General features: G+C 49.5%; 12 protein-coding genes across 12 annotated transcripts; 6 read left to right on the top strand and 6 right to left on the bottom strand.

The window, feature by feature from the left end:
• The first annotated feature begins 35 nt into the window (after nucleotides 1–35).
• On the top strand, nucleotides 36–752 carry ASPGLDRAFT_51116 (uncharacterized protein). Its single transcript, XM_022547462.1, has one exon. It carries the CDS (start codon nucleotides 172–174, stop codon nucleotides 427–429), a length of 258 nt encoding a protein of 85 aa, XP_022397399.1. The 5' UTR covers nucleotides 36–171; the 3' UTR covers nucleotides 430–752.
• Nucleotides 753–2,378: 1,626 nt separating this feature from the next.
• Nucleotides 2,379–3,515, bottom strand: ASPGLDRAFT_822657 (RNA recognition motif domain-containing protein). The gene is made up of 3 exons (XM_022550158.1): nucleotides 3,387–3,515; nucleotides 3,198–3,297; nucleotides 2,379–3,126 (listed from the first exon to the last, which is right to left on the bottom strand). Exons 1-3 carry the CDS (start codon nucleotides 3,424–3,426, stop codon nucleotides 2,670–2,672), a joined length of 597 nt encoding a protein of 198 aa, XP_022397398.1. The 5' UTR covers nucleotides 3,427–3,515; the 3' UTR covers nucleotides 2,379–2,669.
• Nucleotides 3,516–4,001: 486 nt separating this feature from the next.
• Nucleotides 4,002–7,569, bottom strand: ASPGLDRAFT_28727 (putative PHD finger domain protein; the record flags this gene model as incomplete). The annotated part of the gene is made up of 2 exons (XM_022543783.1): nucleotides 4,002–5,088; nucleotides 5,141–7,569. The coding sequence occupies 2 exons, from the start codon at nucleotides 7,567–7,569 to the stop codon at nucleotides 4,002–4,004; spliced, it is 3,516 nt and encodes a 1,171-aa protein (XP_022397397.1).
• A 423-nt stretch (nucleotides 7,570–7,992) lies between these two features.
• ASPGLDRAFT_28726 (uncharacterized protein) lies at nucleotides 7,993–8,598 on the top strand (the record flags this gene model as incomplete). The annotated part of the gene is made up of 5 exons (XM_022543782.1): nucleotides 7,993–8,006; nucleotides 8,061–8,248; nucleotides 8,310–8,318; nucleotides 8,381–8,455; nucleotides 8,510–8,598. The coding sequence occupies 5 exons, from the start codon at nucleotides 7,993–7,995 to the stop codon at nucleotides 8,596–8,598; spliced, it is 375 nt and encodes a 124-aa protein (XP_022397396.1).
• Nucleotides 8,599–8,921: 323 nt separating this feature from the next.
• Nucleotides 8,922–10,386, bottom strand: ASPGLDRAFT_178307 (N(6)-L-threonylcarbamoyladenine synthase family protein; the record flags this gene model as incomplete). The annotated part of the gene is made up of 2 exons (XM_022542922.1): nucleotides 8,922–10,212; nucleotides 10,271–10,386. 2 exons carry the CDS (start codon nucleotides 10,384–10,386, stop codon nucleotides 8,922–8,924), a joined length of 1,407 nt encoding a protein of 468 aa, XP_022397395.1.
• A 34-nt stretch (nucleotides 10,387–10,420) lies between these two features.
• On the bottom strand, nucleotides 10,421–11,413 carry ASPGLDRAFT_51110 (uncharacterized protein). Its single transcript, XM_022547461.1, has one exon. It carries the CDS (start codon nucleotides 11,401–11,403, stop codon nucleotides 10,552–10,554), a length of 852 nt encoding a protein of 283 aa, XP_022397394.1. The 5' UTR covers nucleotides 11,404–11,413; the 3' UTR covers nucleotides 10,421–10,551.
• Nucleotides 11,414–12,609: 1,196 nt separating this feature from the next.
• ASPGLDRAFT_822309 (uncharacterized protein) lies at nucleotides 12,610–13,547 on the top strand. Its single transcript, XM_022550155.1, has 2 exons — nucleotides 12,610–13,084; nucleotides 13,140–13,547. Exons 1-2 carry the CDS (start codon nucleotides 12,759–12,761, stop codon nucleotides 13,294–13,296), a joined length of 483 nt encoding a protein of 160 aa, XP_022397393.1. The 5' UTR covers nucleotides 12,610–12,758; the 3' UTR covers nucleotides 13,297–13,547.
• Nucleotides 13,548–15,162: 1,615 nt separating this feature from the next.
• Nucleotides 15,163–15,685, top strand: ASPGLDRAFT_60758 (uncharacterized protein; the record flags this gene model as incomplete). Its single annotated transcript, XM_022548452.1, has 2 exons — nucleotides 15,163–15,286; nucleotides 15,368–15,685. The coding sequence occupies exons 1-2, from the start codon at nucleotides 15,203–15,205 to the stop codon at nucleotides 15,683–15,685; spliced, it is 402 nt and encodes a 133-aa protein (XP_022397392.1). The 5' UTR covers nucleotides 15,163–15,202.
• A 258-nt stretch (nucleotides 15,686–15,943) lies between these two features.
• On the bottom strand, nucleotides 15,944–16,869 carry ASPGLDRAFT_51106 (uncharacterized protein). The gene has a single exon (XM_022547460.1). The coding sequence runs from the start codon at nucleotides 16,596–16,598 to the stop codon at nucleotides 16,221–16,223; it is 378 nt and encodes a 125-aa protein (XP_022397391.1). The 5' UTR covers nucleotides 16,599–16,869; the 3' UTR covers nucleotides 15,944–16,220.
• Nucleotides 16,870–18,867: 1,998 nt separating this feature from the next.
• On the top strand, nucleotides 18,868–21,166 carry ASPGLDRAFT_134011 (citrin; the record flags this gene model as incomplete). Its single annotated transcript, XM_022541260.1, has 4 exons — nucleotides 18,868–19,047; nucleotides 19,148–20,341; nucleotides 20,388–20,550; nucleotides 20,619–21,166. 4 exons carry the CDS (start codon nucleotides 18,868–18,870, stop codon nucleotides 21,164–21,166), a joined length of 2,085 nt encoding a protein of 694 aa, XP_022397390.1.
• Nucleotides 21,167–22,004: 838 nt separating this feature from the next.
• On the top strand, nucleotides 22,005–22,807 carry ASPGLDRAFT_51103 (uncharacterized protein). The gene is made up of 3 exons (XM_022547459.1): nucleotides 22,005–22,314; nucleotides 22,392–22,523; nucleotides 22,626–22,807. Exons 1-3 carry the CDS (start codon nucleotides 22,284–22,286, stop codon nucleotides 22,655–22,657), a joined length of 195 nt encoding a protein of 64 aa, XP_022397389.1. The 5' UTR covers nucleotides 22,005–22,283; the 3' UTR covers nucleotides 22,658–22,807.
• A 178-nt stretch (nucleotides 22,808–22,985) lies between these two features.
• ASPGLDRAFT_51100 (DUF5321 domain-containing protein) lies at nucleotides 22,986–23,705 on the bottom strand. Its single transcript, XM_022547458.1, has one exon. The coding sequence runs from the start codon at nucleotides 23,663–23,665 to the stop codon at nucleotides 23,147–23,149; it is 519 nt and encodes a 172-aa protein (XP_022397388.1). The 5' UTR covers nucleotides 23,666–23,705; the 3' UTR covers nucleotides 22,986–23,146.
• Nucleotides 23,706–23,921: the final 216 nt, after the last annotated feature.

Genomic DNA, 23,921 nt, shown 5'->3' with positions numbered 1-23,921 from the left:
TTGCACATTCTATACCGCCCGCCCTTCCGCCCGCGCAAACGACGCTTCTATCCAACCTCCGATGACCGCATCTACATCCTTACTCTCCAACTTTTAATTACATTTGATTTTCAATCCAATTCCAGCAACCAACGCTATAACCAACCAACCAAATCCACCCTCGAAGAAACAATGGCCACCGACACCCCCCTCGCAAGCACCCCCACCGCCGACTCCCTCGCCAACACCACCCCCCAAACACAACCTCAATCCCAGCAAACGCAAACAGGCCGACCCGGCGGCGCCCCAGCGCGCGTATACATGAACGAGAAGATCGTGCCGTATTTACTAGAGGGGATGAAGGGGGTTGCTAAGGAGCAGTACGTCTCACCTTTTCCCTATTTTGTGATTGAGTTGTTGGGGTTACTTGGGGGTTTATATGGGGAATGAATGAAAGGAAGGAAGGAAGGAAGCTAATATGTGATATAGGCCGGCGAATCCGTTGCGCGTGCTGGGGGAGTTTCTGATTCAGAAGAGTGCTGAGGTTGAGGGGAAGGCGCCTGAGTAGAGGGTTCGGTCGACAGGACAGGTTGATTGATCGGATAACAATCACCATGAACTGGTATCGAAGCTTCTACATCACTGGACCGGCGCTGGCTGATATCCACGACAGTACGGAGTGAAGATGGTCTCGCCCGGAGCGGTATAGAAGCAACTGACTGCGTGGCGCTCAATCGGGTGAACTTATTCTTATTCGCTATCAAGACTGGGGCGTCGCGACGGCTTCGTGTCCATGAACCATTGGCCGTACCTGGCCATGAATAGTGGTCTAGAAGCACTGCACGATAAAGTTCGGGATTATTGATCTGATGCTAGATCAGTCACTTTATGTGGCGCCGCATTGCTTCGTGTTTGTATACTTTGGAGACACTCGGGTGCTAGGGTATTCAAGTACAGAATGTATACATTAGGAACATGGAATTCCTACAAACTGAAGTTTCATTTACTTAATGGCTGTCCATATAAAAGTTTTATAGATCGATCTCTTGGACCAAGTGAGACTTTGAGCAGATCATCGCAGCCACAATCATCGAAAGGGATCCCTGCATACGACGTAAGGAGAACCCTTAGCAGCCAGCCAAATCATCACTGATGCATAGGATACCAGCACAGATAAGCAATGCTTTGCCAATGCACCAATTATTGTTTCACAATGCAGACAGTTGTCCAGTAATGTTGTCGTGTCTAATTTGCCAATATTTCAGCCTTGGCTTGGTGCAAGTAACCGCCCTGCTGTCAGCGTTTCCATGTCATACGGAGTATAGATATCGACGAGATGAACTGTCAAGCTTATCGGGTAACAATTCAGAAACCAATGTAACACGAACAAGAGCTCCCTCCCTTCCTAAAATAAATCAAGATCTTCGTAACACAGATCAGCTCCCGTTTCGAAATATAGAAACCTTACCTTCCGGCCATGCTGTCAATAATAAGCAATTAGCCGTAAGATCGCCCCGGACTCCTCTGCGGCGACCCGAGAATTACAGAATCCCTCATTCGCGGGGATTCTAGGGGCCGATGGTTTGGCGATACTACAGGGATAAAACGCGCCACGGCTATGGCGGAAACTGGCGTGGAATGGCCGGATTTCCTTTTTTTTCTGTTTGGTTTCTCACAATGCGTCGCGAGACCATTGGGCGAAAGAGGCATGGGCCAAGATAAAGAATTTTTTTGTTTTATGTGTTTTCTGGTCGAATACAATCGAGTCGTTACGTAAAGGGTGTGTTTGTGAACAAGACGCAATAAGGCGAAGAGCTGACTAGCGAAAACATCCCGAAGAGTTGAAATGTAGCAGTGCTGACCCATGAGATAATCCGAGAATTACAACGTAAATGTAGATCTGTTCCTCGTCCTTGCCGCCATGATTGTCTGGAGAGTATCGAGAATAAAAAATTGAAAACAGTATTCCAGTGATCGAAGCGCGGCGACATGTATTGTTCCTTTTCTTGTGTGTGGACAGTTGAGAAGTTGGCCGCAAGATTGAATAGCGTTTCGATTTCACCGAGACGACAAGGAGATGCGAAAGACGACTTTTTTGTGCGTGACATAGAAGAACAGAAACAACGACGTCCCACCGTTGGCGTCGAAATCAGATAATAGAAACACTAGCAGGGGCGGGGAGGAAAAAACACAAAGGAAAGGGTAAAAAGTGCACAACAATTAAAAGCGAGAAAAATTAGGTGCCTTCGACCGACTTCGACATCTGATCATTCCGACATATCTTCGCCTACCTGCTAGCGTACCGGTCATCGCCATAGGAGCGGCTAGCATATGCGTCACGCGGAGGGGCACCACCCTGGCTGTAGCTGGGAGGGTTAGCATCACGGTCGTAGTAACCACCGCCGCCACCGCCGCTGCTGCTGCCACCACCACCACCACCACGGCGATCGTCACCACGGCGGTCTTCGCGACTGTAGCGGTCCTCGCGGCCGCCGCCAGAAGCGTAGCGGTCGATGCCACGGTAGCCATAGTCATCGCGGTAATCACGACGGTAGTCACGGTAGTCACGGCCATCACGGCCACCACCACCATAGTCGCGGCTACGGTCACTGTAGGAATCGTAACGACCGTAGCGATAGTCGTCACGGCGCCAGCTAGCGCCAAAACCACCACGGCGGTCATCGTAGCGATCACCACGGGGGCCACCACGACCACGGGGACCTAAAACAATCGTCAGTGTATAGTTTATGAAAAAGAGAATTATGGGAGTCCAAACCAGGCTCACCTCGTTTAGGAGGTCCAAAGTATTTGCCGGGAGTAGGGGTGCGAGGACGGCTACGACGAGCCTTTTCGATGCTCAGAGTGCGGCCTTCAATGACTTCACCCTGCAGACCTTCCTTGGCAGCATCCGCCTGGTCACCGGTGACCATCTTCACGAAGCCAAAGCCACGCGACTCCTTGGAGTGAGGGTCAACCATGATGGAGCAGTTCTCGACGTCACCGTACTTCTCGAACAGACGCGACAGATCCGACTCAGACAAACGAGGGTGAATGCCAGTGACGAAAAGGTTGGAACCGGTGTTCTGGGCACCCTCCTCGTCATCGTCGAGCATCTTACGAGGGTCAATAGGACCTCTCTCATATCCGCTTGGTCTCTTCGTGTCAGCTTTTCGAAACAGGCGATTTGTTATGGGTGTAAAACAAAGGCGATGGCATACCGATCATCAATACGGCCGTTGGGGGAGCGGCTCCGGGCACGGTCATCTCTCATTTCATCGCGAGGAGATGCGCTGCGGTGACGGTCGAAACGAGGCTCGTCTGAAGGGTGAAAAATTCAGGTGTTAGTCTTGCTGTTATCCGAGACGGAAAGGTCCAGCTGGCCGGCCAAGCAAGTCATCAAAGCATACCGTCATAGCGACCGTTCTCCTGCTCATATTCCGAGGCCATTATGAAGGGTTGAATAGTTGAAAAGAGTCGTCAAAGAAAAGAGACGTCACAGGGGACTGGTGATTTAATAGAGAAGCGCGTGTCGCACGTCCGGAACAAGGCAAACAGAAAAATTCCACCGATGACAAGAGAGCTGGTATCTCAGCTTAACTCAGTCACAGTCGAACAGGAGAGGGTATTAGACAAGAAAGGAAATGAGAATAAGGAAATAAGAGGATGGAAGAGGATGGGAGGAAGAAGTGGAAGGAGGAATGAAGGGGCGAAGGCAGAAGAGAAGTCGAGCATAATAATTCCAGACCACGCGCGGCTCTGCGGTGGATGCGCCAAGACCCCAGCAACCAACATTCCATTTTCGGATAGTGCATAGTACTACATTACTACTCTGTACAGTAATAACTAATAGCAGCCCAGAGACATTGGATAACCAATTCAATTAACCTATCGCTAGTAGTGAGAAAAAATTAATACATGAAATTTGAACGGACGCCATCTTTCCCTATCCAGCCCATCGAATACAAACATAACAATCCATGAAACAATCAAAGCACCATAACTCCCCTCATTATCCAAAACCACTAGTTATAAGATGTCCGTAGCCGTCTCCGGGTTTGATGAACCTTGACTGGTGGCTCACCGGCAGACCCGTCTGCATCCTCAGGTGCACCAGAGCTCGTCTGCGTCTTTCCCTCGAGACCATCGTCCACCAAATCCATCAATTCATCCTCGTCGAGTTCACTAAGCTCCTCGCTCATTCCGCGCATGACGTCTCGGCCTGTCCATCGTTCTTCGTAGATTGTAGTACCCAGTGGATCAAAAGGCTCCATGTACCATTGGATGCCACCTTGCGCCAAGGGGTGTTGTTGGTCTTCTTGGGAGCTCAGTGGAGGTGTCGGGGGTCCTTTTTGTGGTTCGGGCGCTTCCTTTGTGGGCTGTGGACTGCCACTGGGATGTGGTTTCGAGTCTCCGTTGGTAGGTGCTTGGGCCTCATTATGAGGTCGAATGTCCATGGTTTCCATCTCAGCTTCAGGCTCCTTAACTGCAGCTGGCGTAGCTATGCTGGTCGCAGACGTATCCTGGGCTTGAGATTCCGCGGTTTCAGGGGCCTGCGCTGTATCTGCATCGGCCATGACATGGTCACCATCGGTATCAGGTAACGCAGAAGCCTGCTGCTCTTCCTGAGGCTCTTGTTTCGCAGGCTCATCGCCGCTCTCAATCTTCTGCGCCGTGCCATTAAGACCCTCCAGTTCACCGGCAACTTCCCCGCCAACTGTACCAGCCAGTTCTGTCAAATCAGCAAGAGAATTCCTCCGCGACCGGACACTATCCTCAAAAATCTGATCCAACTCCTTCAATTCCTGTTCAAACGGTTTACGATTCAGCTCGCTTTCCTTCTTAATCGCATCCTCCAACGCAGGTTGAATCGATTTAATGATCCGCTTAGCCAACTTCCTCTTCTCGCGCTGCTCTAAGCTAAGCTCAGGCGCCCGACCACTGATTTGCATCTGAAGTTCAGCGGTGTCCCCGGCAGGCTGGACACCGATCTCTGAGGTAAAGACGCTGGCAAGTTCGGCTGAAAAGATGGAAATGGAGGTATACGAGCGCTCTTCCAACTTTCTACGGATAGAGAATAGTCCCTGTCGAAATATTCCCCTACCATCAAGACTGTCATCGAATTAGCGATAATCATTCACGGTGAAACAGGGTTGTTGCTTACCTCACGGCCTTTTCGAAGATAGGCCAAAGCAACGGAAAAATAGGAAAGTAAACAGTATCCACCACATGGCGTAGCATCTCCGCATCCTTCAACTTCTCCCGTTCCCGCTTCTTCACCTCATCGCACAGAATGCGCAACCGGTCCAGATCGTGCGAAAGCCGTTCGCCAAACTCGATCCGCCGTTGTAGCCGCTTGCCGCCACCAATTCCCATAGCCATGTAGTCCCTGCGCGTCATTTCCATCGAAGAGAAGGTCTCCAATGATAATTGTAACCGCTTCAAAAGTGCTGCGCCTCTTCTCGCTTCTCGCTTAAGTGTCCAGTATTTGCACGCATCTTCGCCGTATTGTTTCCTTTGGCGAACACCGAATCGCTGAAGGGAAGCCACAACGGAGTTCAGAACGACCTGTGGTATGACCGGGGCTCCAGAAGGTAATTTCCAGACGGTCCTTGGAATGGTTGGACGCTTGCGTTTGTTTCCGCCAACAGTAAGAGTGAGTCGCGGACCGCTTCTCTGTCCATCGTCATGTATGTGATCGCAGACCGTGGGATGTGACGGTTCCAACGAAAGAGCAGCGGCCTGGCTATCACCCCATCGTCGACCTTGCATGGTTGCCCGGTAGTATTCCATGGCCTCCGCAGTAGCAACGTCGGTGCCATGCTCTCTTCGCCATTCAGGAGGAACGTGCTTGTCGCAGAAGGCTTTGAGGAGATGGGAGTCCATGAGTCCCGGTGTTCCATTGCCTGCCTTCATCTTTAGGTAGAGCTGGGCTCTGCGTGCACATGTGACATGGAACGCTACGAAACAGTGCTTGTTGCTGCACTGAATCGATGCACCCATTTTCTGCCGGCAAATATAGCAATTGAGCTTCCAACGACTCCTGGGGACTTTCTCAATGTCTGTAATGGGTTCCATCAGGGATGGGTTGCCGATGGACACCTCTGGAATCCAGATGGCGCAAAGGAGATGTGACCACTTCGACGTAGTCGTTTGTTTAAAAGCACTCTCAGTGTTGGGACAGAAAATGCAGTTGACTGAACCCCTTCCAACCAGTTGACACTTGCGGCATAACCATTGGCCCTCTGGGATGAAAGGCACTCCATAACACTCCTGATGCACTGCCAGATCACATCCGTCACAGAACACAATAGCGTTGGAGTTCTCACAGTCACCATCATCGCAAATGGCGCACTTCGTATCCTGTTCTTCTCCCGACCCGGTAGTCTCTCCATTAACGGCCGCTGCAGAGCTAGAACGAGGACGATGCGTCTGGGGAGGTTTCGGATTAGGTTTGGGTATCCGTTTTTCTAGCGCATGCCATTCCTTCTCGATTTTCGTCATGGTAATTTCGAAAACTGCCGGTTTGATAGGTTCCAGTTCGTCCAGTCTTCGTTTCGCGTTGTACTCTTCCAGCCATTTTTCGTCTTGTTCGTCCATATCGTACTCCACTCTGCCAACCGCTGCGTTCACTTCACCCTCAACTCCCGTCGGGTTTATCACATCCAGATCATCCTCCTGCGCCGCCTCGCTCATCCGAATCAGTTGGCGATCATGTCGGAAAAAGAGATCACTCTCCTGGTATCCCACGTTTGCCATTGTGCGGTCGACATAATTGGCTTGACCAACACCTGGTAAATCGTAGAAAACAAACGGATCCCGCATCTGGAATGACGGCTTCGGTAGAGTCAACCTCTCGCGGGGATTGGGGCCTGGAGGCGGCACCGCCTTGGGCTCGATCGGGATACCCAGGCCATGAAGCATAGCATCAGGACGGCGAGGGGGACGTCCAGGGCGTCGCTTTGGTGGTGTAGGAGAAGGCACATCGATGTTCGCGCGGAGATGATCGGGGATGGGAGTCTGTTCGCCATTCGCGGTAGGGGCATTCGAGGTCGCTGCTGAAGGACGTGGACCATCTACTTCGTCCGCGCTAAAAACTGTAATTCTCGTGTCAATATCCAGCTCCGGATGGAATTCCTCCCAACCGCGCTCCTCACGCGGCTTATAGCCATCTCCCTGTTGTAACGCAAGCGCAGCCGACGTTGACGAGCCAAAACGACCGCGATTTTGTGTCTTATCCCGTCTCAATCGCGCAGAGGGAGGTGTTTTCGGTACAGGGGCAGAAGATGGTGGCGGATGATCCTGGACAGGTTGCAGTTCGGATTCTCGCGGTGTTTCTCGTGCGGTTCGACTACGCGAGATTGAAGAGGTGCGTCTCACTGGAGTTGGTTTGGCCAGTTTCGCGGGCTTCGCAGCTTTGGCGGATTGTACCTCTTTCACCTCGTATTCGATGAATCTTCCTCCTCCCCCAGGACCTCCTGGGACATACTTTCGTTTCTTGAGCGGAGGCCCTTCACTGGGTTCCTGCTTAGGGGGGTTCCTGGGCGGTCGTCCGGGGCCGGGGTGTCGTTTCGCTGCAGGCAGAGGCGCCATTTCCAAGGTGTCTAGTAGGATATAGTAGGGAGAAAAAGTAATAGACCAGCTTCTGGGAATGTTGAGCCCGCCGCTCAGCGTCTTTGAAATCAAGCCGCGCCGGTTCCTTAGCAGGCAAACACAGACCACAACAGCCAACTTGACAAGTCACAACCTTCTCCCCATCAAAATGACTATCCAAACGAGCGTAAATAAGCTGACAAGAGAGAAGAAGATGACACGGACGAGATAAAGTGACCACAGGAGCGCAGGATTCCAGCTGACCGAACGCGAAGGCAAAGGAGAGCGAGTGGCTGTTATCGCCGCTAAGCCCCAAGCGGAGAAAGGACGAGACCGCCCTCCACCTGGAGCTCCTCCAACCACACCCAATCCTCGCCCACAGCTTCACAACTCGTCCTCTGTGAGAACAACGATTGTTCCAGGATGGGTGATGACCGGTGAGTTCTTTTCTATTTTTTACCCTTACAAAAAGTCACTAACGCTTAACTCAGATGGCGCGGAGGCCGACCAGACAATCGCCAGTCGGGCCATAGACAGTCGGGTTCTAAGAACATGGGAGGATCGCGTGGGAATGCCTGGAGCGACTCACGCGATCAGAGCCCTGCCGGTCCAGCTAACGAGCAGCATGTTCCCGTTTGTGGATTTAATGCGACGGAAGCAAAGTCAGTTCTCAAGCGAGGTAAGTGGGCGCGTGTCTATTGACGTTCGGTTCGACGACTGACTGTTCTTAATCTCTACAGGTGCACACGGTACGTATAATCTACTAATACCTTACGCTAGCAAACGAACCATTGACCTCCGTCCTCATCAGAACAAAAACCTGCCACGTACAAGCCAGCTGGGAAGGACGTGAACAACCGTGCTAGCGGACCTTGGGGCGCCAAACGTACGTCGATATGTGTACTCTCGATTGGAGAACCGTCTTGCTGACATTGTCCAGCCAACAACATGGCGAGCGGAAAGGATTTCTTCCTCGAGCTTCGAAAGCAGGTCACTTCCTTGCGGGGTGGAAATGTTCCTGGTGGTTGATCATGCTGGTGACATGGATCTTACGAAAATAAGTGCTGCCGGAGTTATACCGGTGGGTCGCTTTCCCTCTGGAAGGGACGGTTGATGATTGATCTATTACATATGAGGAGACGAATTTATGGCATGTGGGCAAGGCTCTGTCCATCTGAAGATATGCCCCAAGGCATGGTTTCAACCTGTAACATAAAAACAAACATGAGAAACATGAGAAACATGAGAAATACCAAGATCTTCCGTATAATACACTGCTATATATATACACCGGATATAGACAGGAGAGTGATACAAATACACATGGGGTATCGCTATTGTACAATTGTCATTCAACACTTCCTCCACCCACTCGGACCCAGAACTCCACCATCATCAGCACGCGGGTCAAGGGTCCACTTCCTCAAAGCGCGAACGCTAAGATCAGAACACCATCCCGCCTCGAACATCTCAATTCCAGCCCACCCGATCATCGCCGCGTTGTCTGTGCACAGATACGGCGGGGGAGCGAGGATATTAACATGTTCGAATCCACGAACGTCGAGGAATGAACGGAGAACCGTCATAAGGAACTTGTTCGCGGCAACGCCGCCGCTGACGACTAGTGTTTTGACTTCTTCGTTGGAATTACCTGTTTTCGGTTTAAGGGCTTCGAGGGCGATGATTGTGCGGGACGCGAGATGCTCGAAGCAAACTCGCATCGCTTCTCGAGCCAATGCGATACGCTCGTCGTCGAACATGACTTCCCCGGTCTTTTCTTTCAAAGAAAGGAGCTTTCCAACCGCGCTCGCGATAGACGAGAAGCTGAACTGCAGATGCCGCGTGTTGGCGAATGGAGTGGTAATACTCCAGCCCCACGGGCTTTCACGTTTGACCACCTCCTCGCCACGGGTCATTGGTGGTCGGTAGTCGGCGTAATCTGAGGCTCCATTCGGAAATGCAAATTGCTCCAGCGCCTTGCCGTACATCGTAGTCTTTGATTTTTGAAGTAGGGAGCTGGGAATGATTTCCCGGGCTGCTTTGTCAAGGGATTCGCCAATGGCGATATCTGTGCTAGAGGCCATGACCTCGTGTTCTGTGATAGTTGTCGACTTCACTAGGATCGAATGACCGCCGGAAACAAGGATAGAGAGAAAGGGGAATTCTGGAGTGGTTTCAGTAGTCGTGGTACTGGCGGGTTTGCTATTCCGATCCAGAGTAGAAACCAGTCGCGGCGTCAAAAGGTGCGCTTGCATATGATGTACCCCGACAAACGGTATCTGCCATGCAACCGAAAGCGCCTTTCCCGTATCCAACCCGGTGGACAAGTTGGAGCGCATTCCCGGTCCTCTGGTGGCGGATATGAAATCCGGCTTCCGGCGCGGACTCGACCCATCGGCCAAGACTACCTGTCGTGATACATTGCCTCCGGTGTTGCCATTGATATTTTCTGCCTCCGGTAAATGCGAGAGTGCTTTTCCGACGAGCTTTGCGAGATTCTCTTGGTGCGATTCTAGTGCTAGGATCGGGTGGATGCCACGGTATTCTCGTGAATCAGCGGTGACATTTTCGAGGAAGTGTACTTTCGCGGCTCCAGGGATGTTATTCGGGTTCTTTTCGACGATTGCTACTGAAGTATCATCGCTAGCAAAGACATCAAAGTTAGTAAAGAACTTTGACGGGAGGTACCGAGAGTGCTCACCAAGAAGTTTCGACAGCCAAAGTCAGCAACCCTCTATATCTAGAGAAGCAATTCCTTCTCGAAACATTGCGCAAACTCGTGCGAAATGTCGCAGTTGATATTCGTAAGTTCAACATTGTAAGGTGGATGAGAGACCCATTATTCCGGTAAAGGTCGGCGGAAAAAGATCGGATCCGCACGGGCCAGGGAAGCCCTGAGGATGTGCCCTAAAGTGTGGCCATAAAGGGTAGTGACTACCTATACAGTTTCTATATTCATCATGACACGATATCAACACTTTATCATAGATGGATGACCTTTGTAGGATTAAATCTATTTGTCTTATCCCCCAGACGGATCCCATTAAGCACATATCCCCGTTGGTTGCTAACAACTTTTACCCCCCGGTACTTGAATTCTGTTGAATAGTGCGTGTGGCCAAACAGCCATGCCTTAACGCCATCTAACTTTGGAATATCCGAAAGAATGTCAGTCGCAAATGCAGGCGATATGGAACTATTCTCGTTCCGCGGGCTGGACGTCAATTGGGTCAAAGGCGCGTGATGCGTCACGACCAGGACAGATCGTTTCTGATCTTTCCCTGCTCTCTGGTTCTCATTTTGCATCGATTTGAGCTCCCGTAGTAACCATTCGAAATCCGCATCATAAGCTGCATTGTGGTCATCGATTGTCCAATCCTCTATCTGGTGAAAATCCTGAACATTCTGCCGGATATCGTCGCTCGATCTCTTTGAAACTCTGGACCAAAGCGTACAGCCGAGGATAGTGACATTCGAATCCGGAACATCGTATCGTCTCTGGTGAAGAAGCACAAGCTGGCCGTTCAAACAAGGCTCCTTCTCAAGCCGTCTAGCTTTTTCAATCCCTGATTTGAAAGACTCCTTGTAAAATTCATGATTCCCTAAAACGAGGAACACAGTTGCGAACCGCTCAACCTGCTTCTGTAGGAAGTATAGATATGCGTCATAATCCGCTAAGCGCCCGACATCGCCGGCAAGAATGAGATGGTTTGCGCAGACTGGGAATGGAAAGGAGACGTATTGTTGGTCGACTTCTAGATGGAGATCGGATAGGACATGGAAGGGGAGGGTTTGTTTTCCTGAGAAGAAGGTTCGTAGTTTTTGGAGTGCCATGGCGCTGTACTATACCGGAGAAGCACTCGCGATTCGGAAGATATAAAGGAGACGGGAATTAATGCCAAGGCTGATTGTACATTCTCCCTTGGTTACACAATGACATTGTCTAGACCTTTCCTTTCTGTGCAATTTTAAGCATCTCACCTATGAGTGGGTATCGCAGTGAATTGCTACAATGCAAAAGGTTTACTATTCACCAGTGCCCTTTCTCACCATATTTAATTTAAGTCACTCAGGCCACCCAGACAGACACTTGATATCTTCATACCATCCAACAGAGCCTTGCTACCGTTCTCCCCATAATATTCGGGGCTAAGAACCTGTCCTAGTCTGATGCCAAAATATCACTCTCGCCTGGAACTGTACCTTCCATTTTGCATATGCGGTGCAAATTGAACTTGCAAGATGTCGAAGTAACGAAGCGCCGAATCTGGCCATTCTACAAATATGCTAAACTGTCACCCGGCAACGTTTTATCACACATGCATGCCTCCATGAATCAGTGCTACAGAGACTAACTAGCAGATCTTCCTATCATGGACGAAAGATAGGCCTACACAAAATGACGGCCGAAAAGAGGCTGACATTTCTGGAACAAACGAAACACGAACCAACAGTTTTCGTGAGTCAAAAAAGTTGCAAGCACTTGGGGTACACGTTGAAGGTACCACGGCAGACGGCATGAGCAACTATACAGTAGTATTGCCTGCCAATATCGCAATTTTCAAAAAATTCTCCATAGTTCCCCAGGCAGGGTAACGTCGTTTTATCATTCCAGGGCGACTCACTGGAGAAAGGTTCTCGTCAGCAAAAATAAACGTTGAAACAAGTCTGTATACGCCGGTCATATATTTGGGCGTGCATACCAGGGAAATTGTAGCCCCTGAACTGAGACGAAAACGCCTGCGCAAAAAAGCTCGCAGCTGGGTTCTCGAAGTGGCCGCGGAGTACGCGGAGTGTCAACGGTTTTGTCGAGATGGAAATTGTATCAAGCGGATTCATCCCCGCGACACGCCCCTCCCTTTCAGCTTAAGAACGTGTGGGTTTGCCCTATAGCGTCCCAGCGCTCACCTACTGACATTTTGGACAGCCAAAGCCAGTCCTTCAAGGCTCCTAGACAGGAACCCTGTGATCACAATAGAAGTTGTCTTGACGGGCATGGACATTCTAATGATTATCGGCGAAATGAAGGTTTTCTGGTTGAACCAACACAACTTAACCTTGGGAAAGATGATGAAGGATAGATCATGGAGGCAGCTGCTGGGTATGTGATCTGTTGAGGCAATTCCGTACTCGAACTCTCACCCCATATACACGCATACGGGGATGCATGGTGCCGTTTGCACTCCCCTATGCGCAATATGCGAGTTCGTCTGCGCTGGTTCCGGTATCTCGACCTACTTTGGCCTTCCGGACGAACACGCAAGTTCTATCAGCTTTCAGAGAACTGTACTCGCACAACCACATCCTGGCCGCCTGGGTCCAGACGCGAGGCGTTGAAATGGCTCGATCATGCCGCCAGTGCTTGCACGGAGCTGGCCCATTCGCCTCGTACGTCGTTGTTATCGTCGATAGAACGCTGCCTACGAAGTGAGTCCTTGGCGAGGTGCCTCTTCAACGGTGATAGGGTCAAAGTTGTTATTTCCCGTGTTTATTGGCCCCTACAACATCAAAATAAGTGTGTCGAAACTGCACCCATTTCTCATTCCGTAAGCATTGAGATCGGTGTATAGCAAATCTGGACGTGATAATGTACGCGCCTCTTTAATTGACACCGCGAACACCGCGGACGTTGCCATTACAAAGCTTCCGTCAAGGTGGCTGAAAGCAACCAGAGGAGCAATGATTGCGCGGTTTATACACACAGCATCTCTGCAGGATATGCCATGAATTGCCGCTTCCTGAGAACAAGTACACAAATGTCTTGTTCATACAATTAGGTCCGAGCTGCTAACGCAACCTTCAAACCTTCAAGATGATGGCTGTTGTGCTTCAGTATTGGAAGGTAATAAGCAACAGGCACATCAAGGCTTCACAAGTCTTGTTGTGGGTGAGAATTTGATTTTCCAAGAAACACCCTTGGCTTGATCGCCTGTCCCTGCCTCCAAGAATCAGAAAGAGAGTCCGACTAGTCCGCCTTTGTCTGACGCTGATGAGTCTGAATGGATCAAAAACAAAAATCAAATGACGTCAACTTGTTGAGTTCAATGCCTCTTCCTGATATGATTTAGAAAAAGAGGTTATGATATGAGATTCAAAGTCTCCATATCCACTCAATATGCCATCACAATCAACCATGGCCATACCAGCGATATCATCCTCTCGGATAGGGAGGAACAGACCAATGACGCTGGGCTAACTAACGACATGGTACATCCTCAATAGCATCTGATGCTGTTAATCTTGTCATGCCAATTTCTACCCCACGGCCCAGATTTTTCGGGCGCTACTCCGGATCAACGATGGAGTAACAGCGACCGCGAAAGGGAGAACTACAATATGCCCTGGGAACTCACGAACCAGCATGATCAAGAAAAACCGGAAAGTGAACGAGACCTTTCAAACAGCGACGGCAGTACAACTGCGGCGATGACGTACAATGGTACGCCGCATTTACAGTCATGGCCTGCGCAAAAGAGTTTTTGGGGTGTTTGCTCCGCGCGTTGTAACCAAACTGAAGCCGGTTATGGACATACTTAGTGGGTATAATATTACTTCCACATGAAATGTCGGCATCCTTACCTGTTATGCGTGCTTTGCACAGCACAACGAATGTGGGTGATGTTGGGGAAATAAATGCAGGGCTAATCCTGCTTTTCACAGTGGATAACATCCGGTTTAGATACTACCGGAAGGTACAATGGAGATTGGGACGGACCCCGTGGGATTCCTCGTGCTTTTTCTCAAGGAACTAGCAGAGTTGATCCGAAGGACAATCTTACTGAGGATACAGAAAGAAGCAATGATGGTGGCGTCCGCAACTGAGATATCAAACAGCGGATAAGATCAGTTGTCCTACCACCATAATCGCGTCCGAAAAACAGACCACCACAATCAGTGACAGCTCCCGTACTGTGTCGTCGAAGGCTAAAATACAACAGAAACAGGATGGCCTTTAGACGAAGCTCTTTCGAATCACCAGCCAGACATGCTATTAGACAAGTCTAGCATTCAACGGGTCTTTCAGCAGGAGCGAGTCAAATCTGAGCCCACAATTGCACTGCCCATGGCTACAACTGGTAGTTGTAACCAATACTCTATTTAGCTCGACCTGCCTGACTTCCAGCCTTGATCGAAACTATCCGGAGTGGGTTTGACCCTCGAATCCGCTTCCCCGACTGGACTGGGCTCGCGGCGACAATCCGGCATTGTCTGTTCAAGTACTTCCCGTGCCTGTCTCAGGCATTTAAAATCTCGACCGTACTAACCTTAACAATACAACGAACGTGATTATGTTGTATAAGATTCATGACAATTTTGGCGCGCTGACTATGTGTGTAAACGTGTGAACTAGGGCTTCTGTATGCATGACTTAATCTAAACATATCAAGTAGACCACAGGCAGCATATAACATATCGGAATTACATCAGATATAAACCTAGCCACCACTAAAAGGGGCAAAGTTATGTGACGCTATCATTGTCTCCGTAGCAATCTTCTTCCTCCCGGACATTTCATCCAAAGCACAGAAACATCACGCTGTTACCCTAAGTGGATAATTAAGCATATGTATAGACTGCAGCAAGTTTCTTGGCGTCAATTATGACCTAGGAGTCATTTCTATTATCTACCGCAATGAAAAACAAAGACCGCCTCTACATCGCCCCTCTACGCGCGCGCGGCGGCGCCCCCAAAATGCCCAGGAAAGAAGATATGTACGTCCATTCCCCTTCCCCTCCCCCTCCCCCAATTCAACCAAACCCAATCAAACCCAAGCTAACAAACACCAGCTACCACTAGACCCTCCACATCCACCCCAAACCCAAACTCCCCTCCAACACCTCCAACACACCCAAAACCACCTCACAACCAGAACCAGGAACATGCTACAACGCCAAAGAAACCCTCTCCCCCACCGGGGTCCCCCAATGGCACTTCCAAGAAACCGCTTCCCCGCCTGATCCCAGTCACGCTGCTATTCTGCTTGTGCGGGTTATGGTTGCTAAAGTGAATAATACGCCACGCCTGCAAGAGCTTCTGCGGAAAGTGCCGATAAGGCAGGGTGTGCAGGGGTGGAACTGTGTGGGGTGGGTGGGTGAAAGAGGCGTTGGAGGTTAGTAGAGATGGAGAAGTGTTAGGGAGGAATGTAGTAGATTAGGGGAGTGTTGTAGAGGGGGGTTATGGGGTATGTTAGGAGGAAGAGGGGAGAAGAAAGGTTTCGTGGGAGTTTTGATAGGGGGGGGGTTTCCGACGTTTGATTTGGTGGAGGGGGGTTGAGGTTGTGAAATAGCATGAGCCCGAGTACGGAGTACACAGTACAGAGTATCTACAGGGGTACTCTAAAATTTATGGAAAGAGGACGCTTGGGAACCATAATGAGTGCATTGATTCCAGCTAGGTAAGTTCATAAGGCATCACGTCATGATCATAATAGCACTCTTAACACACATAGCCCATCCAACAGGACCATCCGAGACCTTATTCCGACAGTGTTGTATCGTAGACCTGAGTCCGTCGGAGCCGGGCGTGATTGCAGACCATCAAGGTCGACCCGTCTCTCAATAGCCCTAGCTATCGACCAGATCCGGTCAAGACGCGCTTCATCTTCTCATCTTATCTTGTCGTGTCATATCCATCACTCAACTCAAGCAAATCACTCCCTAACAACCCACCTCCTCTCCTCCCTCCCCATCCTCGTATGACACCCATAATACTCCTCCTTATTCTCAATCGGCGTGACGCAATGCACAGTCGGCGTCCCCTTGAACTTAATCCTCTTGTCCGCGCCAGCCCCGTGACCAGGCTGTTTCTTGAGAATACTCTTGGATGAGCAAGTGTTGGCGTACGCGTAGGATGGCTGCAGCGTTGAGAAGCGCTTCGCACCGGCACCGGGGCTGGGGATAGGAGCGGCGGGCGAGATTGGGGTGCGGGGGGCGGCGCTGGGAGATTTGAGGGGGAAGGAGGAGCGGGCGTTTTGGGCGGCGGAGATGCTCAGGGAGAGCTTTGGTTTTGCGGCACGGGCGGCGTACATTTTGTTGTTTTGTTTTGTGTTATTGTATTGGAGGTGATTGAATTGAAGTGGATGTGATGTGATGTAGTGGTTGAGATGAAGTAGGGCTGATCGATATAAAGCAAGAATGCGGTGAGGATTTTGATTTTGATCAACAAAATCGAATTCCAGCCAGCGTGTCGCGAGATACTATTAATATGTGCAAGTATGCGTTGTTGTTGTTGTTTTTTTCTATTTTTTTTATTGACGCGTGCCGAGTCAAGCCACAAACGAAAAAAAAAAAAAAAAAAAACAAGTGGTGCTTGGACCAGCCAAAACGAACCACTCAAAGACGAAAATAGAAAAAAGAAGGAAAATAACCAATTCCAAACACACAGTGTCTGACACAAGAAAAAGAAGGAAAGAGACCAGATATGTAGAAGGGGGTCTTCCGCGGCTATATAGTCGCCTGGTAAGTCTCTGGTTGAGTCGGTTCTGGTAGGAGGGGTCGATCGAAAGAGGAGAAATACCGTAGAACCAATGGTGGCCAGTGATGGCGGTTCTGTAAGCGCCGGGGGATGCAGCACAGTGCAGTGTCACATTTGTCACTTACAGTATCACCCAGTCGTGAGCAAATGAGATGGCCATGTTGGAGGGCTGGGAGGGGATCATCGAGAGGATTTCTCGAGTTGTCGTCGGTAGAGAGGGTTGGTGTTGCTCGGAGTCATGTCTTGCAGGATTGAGTTAGCACAGTGCATTTGGCACATTTGGCACATTTGGCACATTTGCATTATTGGGATATTGGGAATGGAGGCTATTGTCTGGGTTTTTCTTCCGATCACGCATTAACCAGATACTCGAGTGGCTATTATGTTGTCATGTTATGTCATTGTATCGGTCGATCCGATCTACTACCCCGCAAATATAACAACATCTTTAGATGTTTGGGTTGTCGTTAGTTCTCGAAAGGAGAAGAAAAATGAACAGGGAGGAGAGAGATGTTTGACTCGGTGGTATATCTTTAATGTATGTAGACGAGACGCTCTAGAGATATATACCTAGTTAACTAGTTATACAGAGCACCTGAATGTAGTCAATATCTATGGGGAAGTAAGATGCAATGCAATGTCCAACGATTGAATCAGCCTCCTGTCCATACACTAAATAAGAAGCTCTACTCTATACTTGTACATAATACTCTGTAGTCCTCGAGTCCAGCCCTATGCATCGGTTAAATAGAAAGTTGGCCAAGCACAGGAACTGCCTTAGACATCAGGCACAAACTCAACCTAACTAACTAAAAATAGCGTCGCGACATATTTTATTTCTCGGACATTTAAGGGATGCACATGTGTACATATACAACATAACACATGAATAATTCCCCTCCATACTCAGCTACCCAGAAAAGTAACTCCAAGAGCACAATGTACACCGTGCCAGTAAATCTCCAGACCCGCAGCCCCGCACCGAACACGGAGCGAGCAGGAACGGAGTTTGTACGAACATCGGGCCGATAGATAAAGTACACCTGTGCCCTGTGACTGGTGGAAAGGTGTCATGTGAAGGGAAAAAAAGATGGAATATCGGTCAGCTGGCTGGCGGGGATTATTAAGGTGAATTGTTCATATGAATAGTCAAATGAGTCACTTCCGAGGACTGTGTACAGAGTACTCTGTACTTAGTAGAGAGACATGAGATATATGTAGTAGAGTGTGTATCGAGTACATAGCATCTACCAACCCTTAAGACTAGGGTACAGAGTACAGTACTTGTAGTATTCCATATGTGTTCTTTCCAGGTTTACTTCATTATGCGCATTGTTGTGCGGAGAACCTGACTGAGGCATCGGCCCTTGTTCCGATCTGCCGTATTGTATTGTATGTAATTTAGGGGGCGGTGACTGACCAGTGTTTACTCTGTACAGTACTTCGTAGAGAAGGCAAAAGGGAATTAAAATAAAATAGAATAATGTACAAAGCTGAAGAGGTGAATGAACATGGAGAAGAAGTAAATATTAATCACGATATGAGGCTGTTTGTTGGTTGAGCTGAGTCCTTAGTGCCTGATACATACTTCAATACCATACATACACAATACAATACCGTATATCACCCCAATCCTCTTTTGTTTAATTTTCCTTTTTCTCCACACATCTTTTCTCTCTGTATTCCTGCCATCTCAGCCCAGGTCCAGTGTACAGTCCACTGAAAAAAGGACAGAAAGAGACAATCAAAGCCGCTGTCTCTGCATCCCCATTGGAACCCCTTCAGGAATCCCGCTCCGTCTGGCTCAATCGGTCTAGTACAACATGTCCAGCGTCAAAGAGGCTGTCAAGCAATCCTTGGTGGGCAGCTCCGACGAGCTTCAGCTCTCGCACCACATCAAGGCCGACTTCAACCACTATGCCCGCAAAGATGACCAGTCTGGCGAGCTGTATATGACCGAGGATGATTTCATCAATGCCATTGCCCCCAAGGAGGAAGACTATGTGAGCCCTTGTTTGCTTTTTCTTTTTCTTTTTTTCTTCTTTTTCTTTTTCTTCCCCCCGCCATCGTGCCTTATCGCTAATAAGCCAATTCGTCTTGTAGCACAAGATTAAGCGGGATCAATACTCTATCCTCTTTCAAGTTGCCGATACGCGAAAGGCCGGTAGATTGACCCTTGGCGACTGGGCAACGTTCGAGAACCTCCTCGCTAAGCCGGATGCCGAGTACGAGATTGCCTTCCGTTTGTTCGATATCGAGAGAACGGGTACCGTCAAGTGGGAGAATGTGGAGAGCTTGTTCAGTCAGACGAGATCCCAGGAGAGCATTCCATTTGACTGGAACTCCGCATGGGCGTCGTTGTACACGGGCAGGAGCAAGAGCCGTCATGAAATGACTTACCCGCAATTCGCCCAGATGTTGCGGGGATTGCAGGGAGAGCGCATTCGGCAAGCATTCCATGTCATGGACGCTGATGGTGATGGATACATTGAGCCTTATGAGTTCCAGCGCATCATCCTCCAAACGTCCAGACACAAGCTGTCCGACTACGTTTTGGAAAACCTGCCCAGTCTTTGCAATGTCTCCGACGGTAGCAAGATCTCCTACGCGACAGTGCGCGCTTTCCAGAACGTCATGAGCGAAATGGACATTATCGACCTGATCGTGCGCGAAGCAACCCGCAAGAGCGATGACGGTAAGATCACGCGCACTGACTTCCTGAACGAGGCGGCCCGTACCACGCGCTTCTCTCTCTTTACCCCCATGGAGGCGGATATCCTGTTCCATTTTGCCGGTCTTGACGCACCATCCGGCCAGCTGGCCCAAAAGGATTTCGCCAAGGTTGTCGATGCATCATGGCGCACCCCGCTCGCTGTTGCTAGTCAGGCTGCTTCGACCACTGCGCAAAAGGCCGCAGAGAACACCAAGTCGATTCTGTTCAGCGTGCTGGAATCGGCGCACCACTTTGCGCTTGGCAGTCTTGCGGGTGCGTTTGGTGCGTTCATGGTTTACCCCATTGACCTGGTCAAGACCCGTATGCAGAACCAGCGTTCGACGCGTGTTGGTGAGAGACTGTACAACAACTCGTTGGATTGTGCACGAAAGGTCATCCGGAATGAAGGATTCACCGGCTTGTACTCTGGTGTCGTCCCTCAGCTGATTGGTGTTGCACCGGAGAAGGCCATCAAGCTTACTGTGAATGATTTGGTTCGGAATCACTTTACCGACAAGGACACTGGCAGGATCTGGTACCCTCATGAGATTCTCGCTGGTGCTTCGGCAGGAGGATGTCAAGTGGTGAGTATCCCTGATGCTGATCTTGAGTTGCGACTAACAATACTAGGTCTTCACCAACCCCCTTGAGATTGTCAAGATTCGCCTGCAGGTTCAGGGTGAAATCGCCAAGTCCGTCGAGGGCGCTCCTCGCCGCTCCGCTCTCTGGATTGTCAAAAACCTGGGATTGATGGGATTGTACAAGGGAGCCAGCGCTTGTCTTCTCCGTGATGGTATGCTATCCTACCAATCTTAAAAAAAAAAAAAAAAAAAAAAAAAAGAAAGCCTGCTAACAATTCAGTCCCCTTCTCCGCCATCTACTTCCCCACCTACTCCCACCTGAAATCCGAAATGTTCGGCGAATCCCAAACCCACAGACTCGGCGTCGTCCAGCTCCTCACCGCCGGTGCCATCGCCGGTATGCCCGCTGCCTACCTGACAACACCCTGCGACGTCATCAAAACCCGTTTGCAAGTCGAAGCCCGCAAGGGCGAAGTCCGCTACACCGGCCTCCGCCACTGTGCATCACATATCTTGAAGGAGGAAGGTTTCGGCGCGTTCTTCAAGGGCGGTCCCGCCCGTATCGTCCGTTCCTCGCCGCAATTCGGTTTCACCCTGGCCGCCTATGAAATCCTCCAAAAGTGGCTCCCCATGCCTGGTTCGCAGCCTGAGCCTTCGCCTAGTGGACAGGTTGAGCCTGGTGTTGGATTGCAGGGTGCCAAGGCACCTTTGCCGTATCTGCGCTCGCGGAACGCATTGAAACTCCTCTTGGATCTGGACGAGAACATTGGTCGCGTCAAGCTTCCGCAGAAGGAGCAGTGGCCCAAGTTCCTGCAGGCTAAGCAGTGATCTTTCCCTTTCTCTCGTTTCCTTTTACTCCTTTCTCACGCTCTCTTTGTTCTCGTTCTCCTTTTTAGCGACGACTCAGCTTTTATGCCCATTCCATTTGTTGTTGATACGAGTATATCCTTCATTTCTTTTCTTTTCACTTCTCATGTTTCAGTTTCACCACTACAGCTGTTGGAGGTTTTTGGTCTGTAAAGTTTGCATGATTTTTTGTTCTTTTCTGTTCATATGGTACAGACATCTATGTCAATTTGCTTAGTGTAACAAAAGGCAGATAGATTAGAGGGGAGGGTTGTTGTTAGATGATCAACCTCGATTTCTTTCGTTGTATATTGCATTGAATTGGATATTATGGATGATCATAGTTGGTGATTATTATTGTTTGATGTACGGATACATGAAGCATTCTTTGTTTGGTTATTTTTATCAAAAGCCGAACTATTGTTCTACTTAGCGTCGTTACGGCAATCTTCGGGCCTTCTTTATTAGCCCTTTGGCGTTAACCACACCTGGCCATGGTATTCATAAACAAACAATCCAACGGCCCTAGACCCTTCGAAGAAAAACAATCTTTATCTCCAAATACCGAGTAACACAAAACCTTCCCACCAAACAAAGACACGGCAGAAAAGAGACCCGTCAACTATGTGTCGAGAACAATATCAAGCGGCGTGAATGGGCCCACTTGTTATTGTTGTACTCCGTATGCATGTCAATATTATTTTCTACAGTTGAATCGGAGTTTGGATTTGGATCGGTATTATTCGGGTTAGTGTAGGGTAAGGTAGTGTCAATGCAAGTCATTCTTCTGGTTCGTTGATGGTGGTGTTGAATCGGGGTGCTTAGTATTGTCCTCGTCTATCTTGGATTCACTTTGAGATTGAGAATGGGATGAGATTGAGAACGAGAGAAAGAATGGGAATGGAAACGAGAATCCATTATCCTTCCCTCCCTCTACCTCCGTCCATGAACGATGACAGAGACAGACGAAGCACATAAAAGCCCCCTCGAATCCCAACTCAATACTCTCTCTCATCATCATCAACAATCATCTCCTCCAAACAACTCTACTACAACTCTACTTTCAAGCTCACGCTTAACCAATCTACCAATCTACAAAATGTCTGCTAAGAACTCCGGTGTCCGCAAGGGTGAGTCCCATCCCCTTCTGCCATCGTCCTATTTTAGGTCATGCGCTTGAATGATACTAATATGATGTTTGTGATAGCTTCCCCCGGCGGTGGCTGCAATGTTATGAAGGCTTCTCCCGGCGGTGGCTGCGTTCTCATGAAAGCTTCTCCTGGCGGTGGATGCAATGTTATGAAGGCTTCGCCTGGTGGTGGGTGCAGTGTTATGAAGGGTTAGTTCTTCCTTCCCCAACATCCTTTCCCTTTCTTTTCTCCTTCTGGTTATGTTTGATATTGATTGAAAAGGAATGATGCTAATATGTTTGTGATGATAGCTTCTCCCGGCGGTGGCTGTGAGATCATGTAAACGCACTTCATCAAATCCCAATGATATCGAGGGCAGGGCAGGGCTTTAGTTCGATGAACGACGACAATAGAGTTATAGCGCGAGCAATCGACTGGTAGATCCGCTGCGATGATGTCGTTTGATATGGTGTGATGTTTTTTTTTTTTTTTTGTTTCGTTTTGTTTCGGTTTCTTTTATATATTTGAGGGGATGAAGGGAAGTGTTTGGGCTTAAGTTGTACGTTCTTTTGAGATTTCACTTCAATGGATTGAATAAATGGAAATAGATTGATTTGGGTATCGAGGATATATACAGTAGAGTAAATGTTTTTATTGAGGGAGGGCTGAGCGTATGCAACATCATATCACGATAATCGTACATCACCTGGGCTGATTGTTAACTATGTATGCCCCAAGAATGATGTGCAAGTACTTACCTTGCTAATCTTCAACTGCCTATCGAGGGAGTCTATGCGGTAAATTGTTGTACAGGTCCAAGAGGTTGAATCTCCTAGAAGAAATTCAACTTCCGTCTCGAACTGCCATCCTTCGGAGGCTCCGTATTCCCCTCCCCCTCAGCAGGAATAACCGGTTCCTTCGGCGCATCAACACCCCCTCGCTGCTCTTGTTCAGCTTGTCCAGCCTGTTTCGCAGAAACTCTCTGATGCCACAACGAATCCTCATCCTCAATCTCCCGCAACACCTCCTCCCACTCCCTCTCCTTCGCCGCATCCCCAGACCCCAACAACTTCTCTACATCAACAGCCTCCCCCCTCTTCACCCTCTCAATAACCTCCCTCAACAACCCAATCTTCGCATCCGTGGACCTCGTATACGCCGCGTAATCTTTCTTTAGCATCATCATCCGGATGGCCTGCGAGCCGATTAGGATGAAGATGATTATGTAGAAGCTGGCTGGGTTCCATTCTTTGGATTCGGGGGCATCGGATTTGCCGCCGCCGCGGGCGAGGCGCCGGATGAAGGGTGGGATCATGGACGTCCAGACGGAGGTTTGGGCTATGCGTGGCATGGATTCGGATGTGTAGGTTGAGCGGGGGCGGATTTGGATTGTTGGGCGGGCGAGGAGCCTGTTGCGGAGGATTGGGGTATGGGCATGGCGGAGGGATCGAAGGGGAAGTCTTGCGAATTGCGTATTGAGAGCCATTGTCGTGTGTGTTTTATTATTGGGGAATTGAATCTTTCAACGATGAATTCATATTGAAACTGCCGCACGATCGGAGCATCGGAGACTACCCCCGGTCCAGATCGGGTATAGCGCGGTGTGT

The sequence above is a fragment of the Aspergillus glaucus genome (assembly GCF_001890805.1).
Source record: "Aspergillus glaucus CBS 516.65 unplaced genomic scaffold ASPGLscaffold_22, whole genome shotgun sequence".
Taxonomy (NCBI): domain Eukaryota; kingdom Fungi; phylum Ascomycota; class Eurotiomycetes; order Eurotiales; family Aspergillaceae; genus Aspergillus; species Aspergillus glaucus.
Note: the sequence above shows the minus strand (reverse complement) of the source record. Positions and strands in the feature narration are given on the sequence as shown.

Excerpts from the sequence above, each read along its gene's own strand:
- ASPGLDRAFT_51116 (XM_022547462.1), top strand. The coding sequence starts at position 172 with ATGGCCACCGACACCCCCCTCGCAAGCACCCCCACCGCCGACTCCCTC.
- ASPGLDRAFT_822657 (XM_022550158.1), bottom strand. The coding sequence starts at position 3,426 with ATGGCCTCGGAATATGAGCAGGAGAACGGTCGCTATGACG. Across the intron at positions 3,298-3,386 it reads GGAGAACGGTCGCTATGACG|ACGAGCCTCGTTTCGACCGT; the intron begins GTATGCTTTGAT and ends TTCACCCTTCAG. Across the intron at positions 3,127-3,197 it reads AACGGCCGTATTGATGATCG|CGGATATGAGAGAGGTCCTA; the intron begins GTATGCCATCGC and ends GAAGAGACCAAG.
- ASPGLDRAFT_51110 (XM_022547461.1), bottom strand. The coding sequence starts at position 11,403 with ATGGCACTCCAAAAACTACGAACCTTCTTCTCAGGAAAACAAACCCTC.
- ASPGLDRAFT_822309 (XM_022550155.1), top strand. The coding sequence starts at position 12,759 with ATGCGCAATATGCGAGTTCGTCTGCGCTGGTTCCGGTATCTCGACCTA. Across the intron at positions 13,085-13,139 it reads CCCCTACAACATCAAAATAA|CAAATCTGGACGTGATAATG; the intron begins GTGTGTCGAAAC and ends ATCGGTGTATAG.
- ASPGLDRAFT_51106 (XM_022547460.1), bottom strand. The coding sequence starts at position 16,598 with ATGTACGCCGCCCGTGCCGCAAAACCAAAGCTCTCCCTGAGCATCTCC.
- ASPGLDRAFT_51103 (XM_022547459.1), top strand. The coding sequence starts at position 22,284 with ATGTCTGCTAAGAACTCCGGTGTCCGCAAGG. Across the intron at positions 22,315-22,391 it reads GAACTCCGGTGTCCGCAAGG|CTTCCCCCGGCGGTGGCTGC; the intron begins GTGAGTCCCATC and ends TGTTTGTGATAG. Across the intron at positions 22,524-22,625 it reads TGGGTGCAGTGTTATGAAGG|CTTCTCCCGGCGGTGGCTGT; the intron begins GTTAGTTCTTCC and ends TTGTGATGATAG.
- ASPGLDRAFT_51100 (XM_022547458.1), bottom strand. The coding sequence starts at position 23,665 with ATGCCACGCATAGCCCAAACCTCCGTCTGGACGTCCATGATCCCACCC.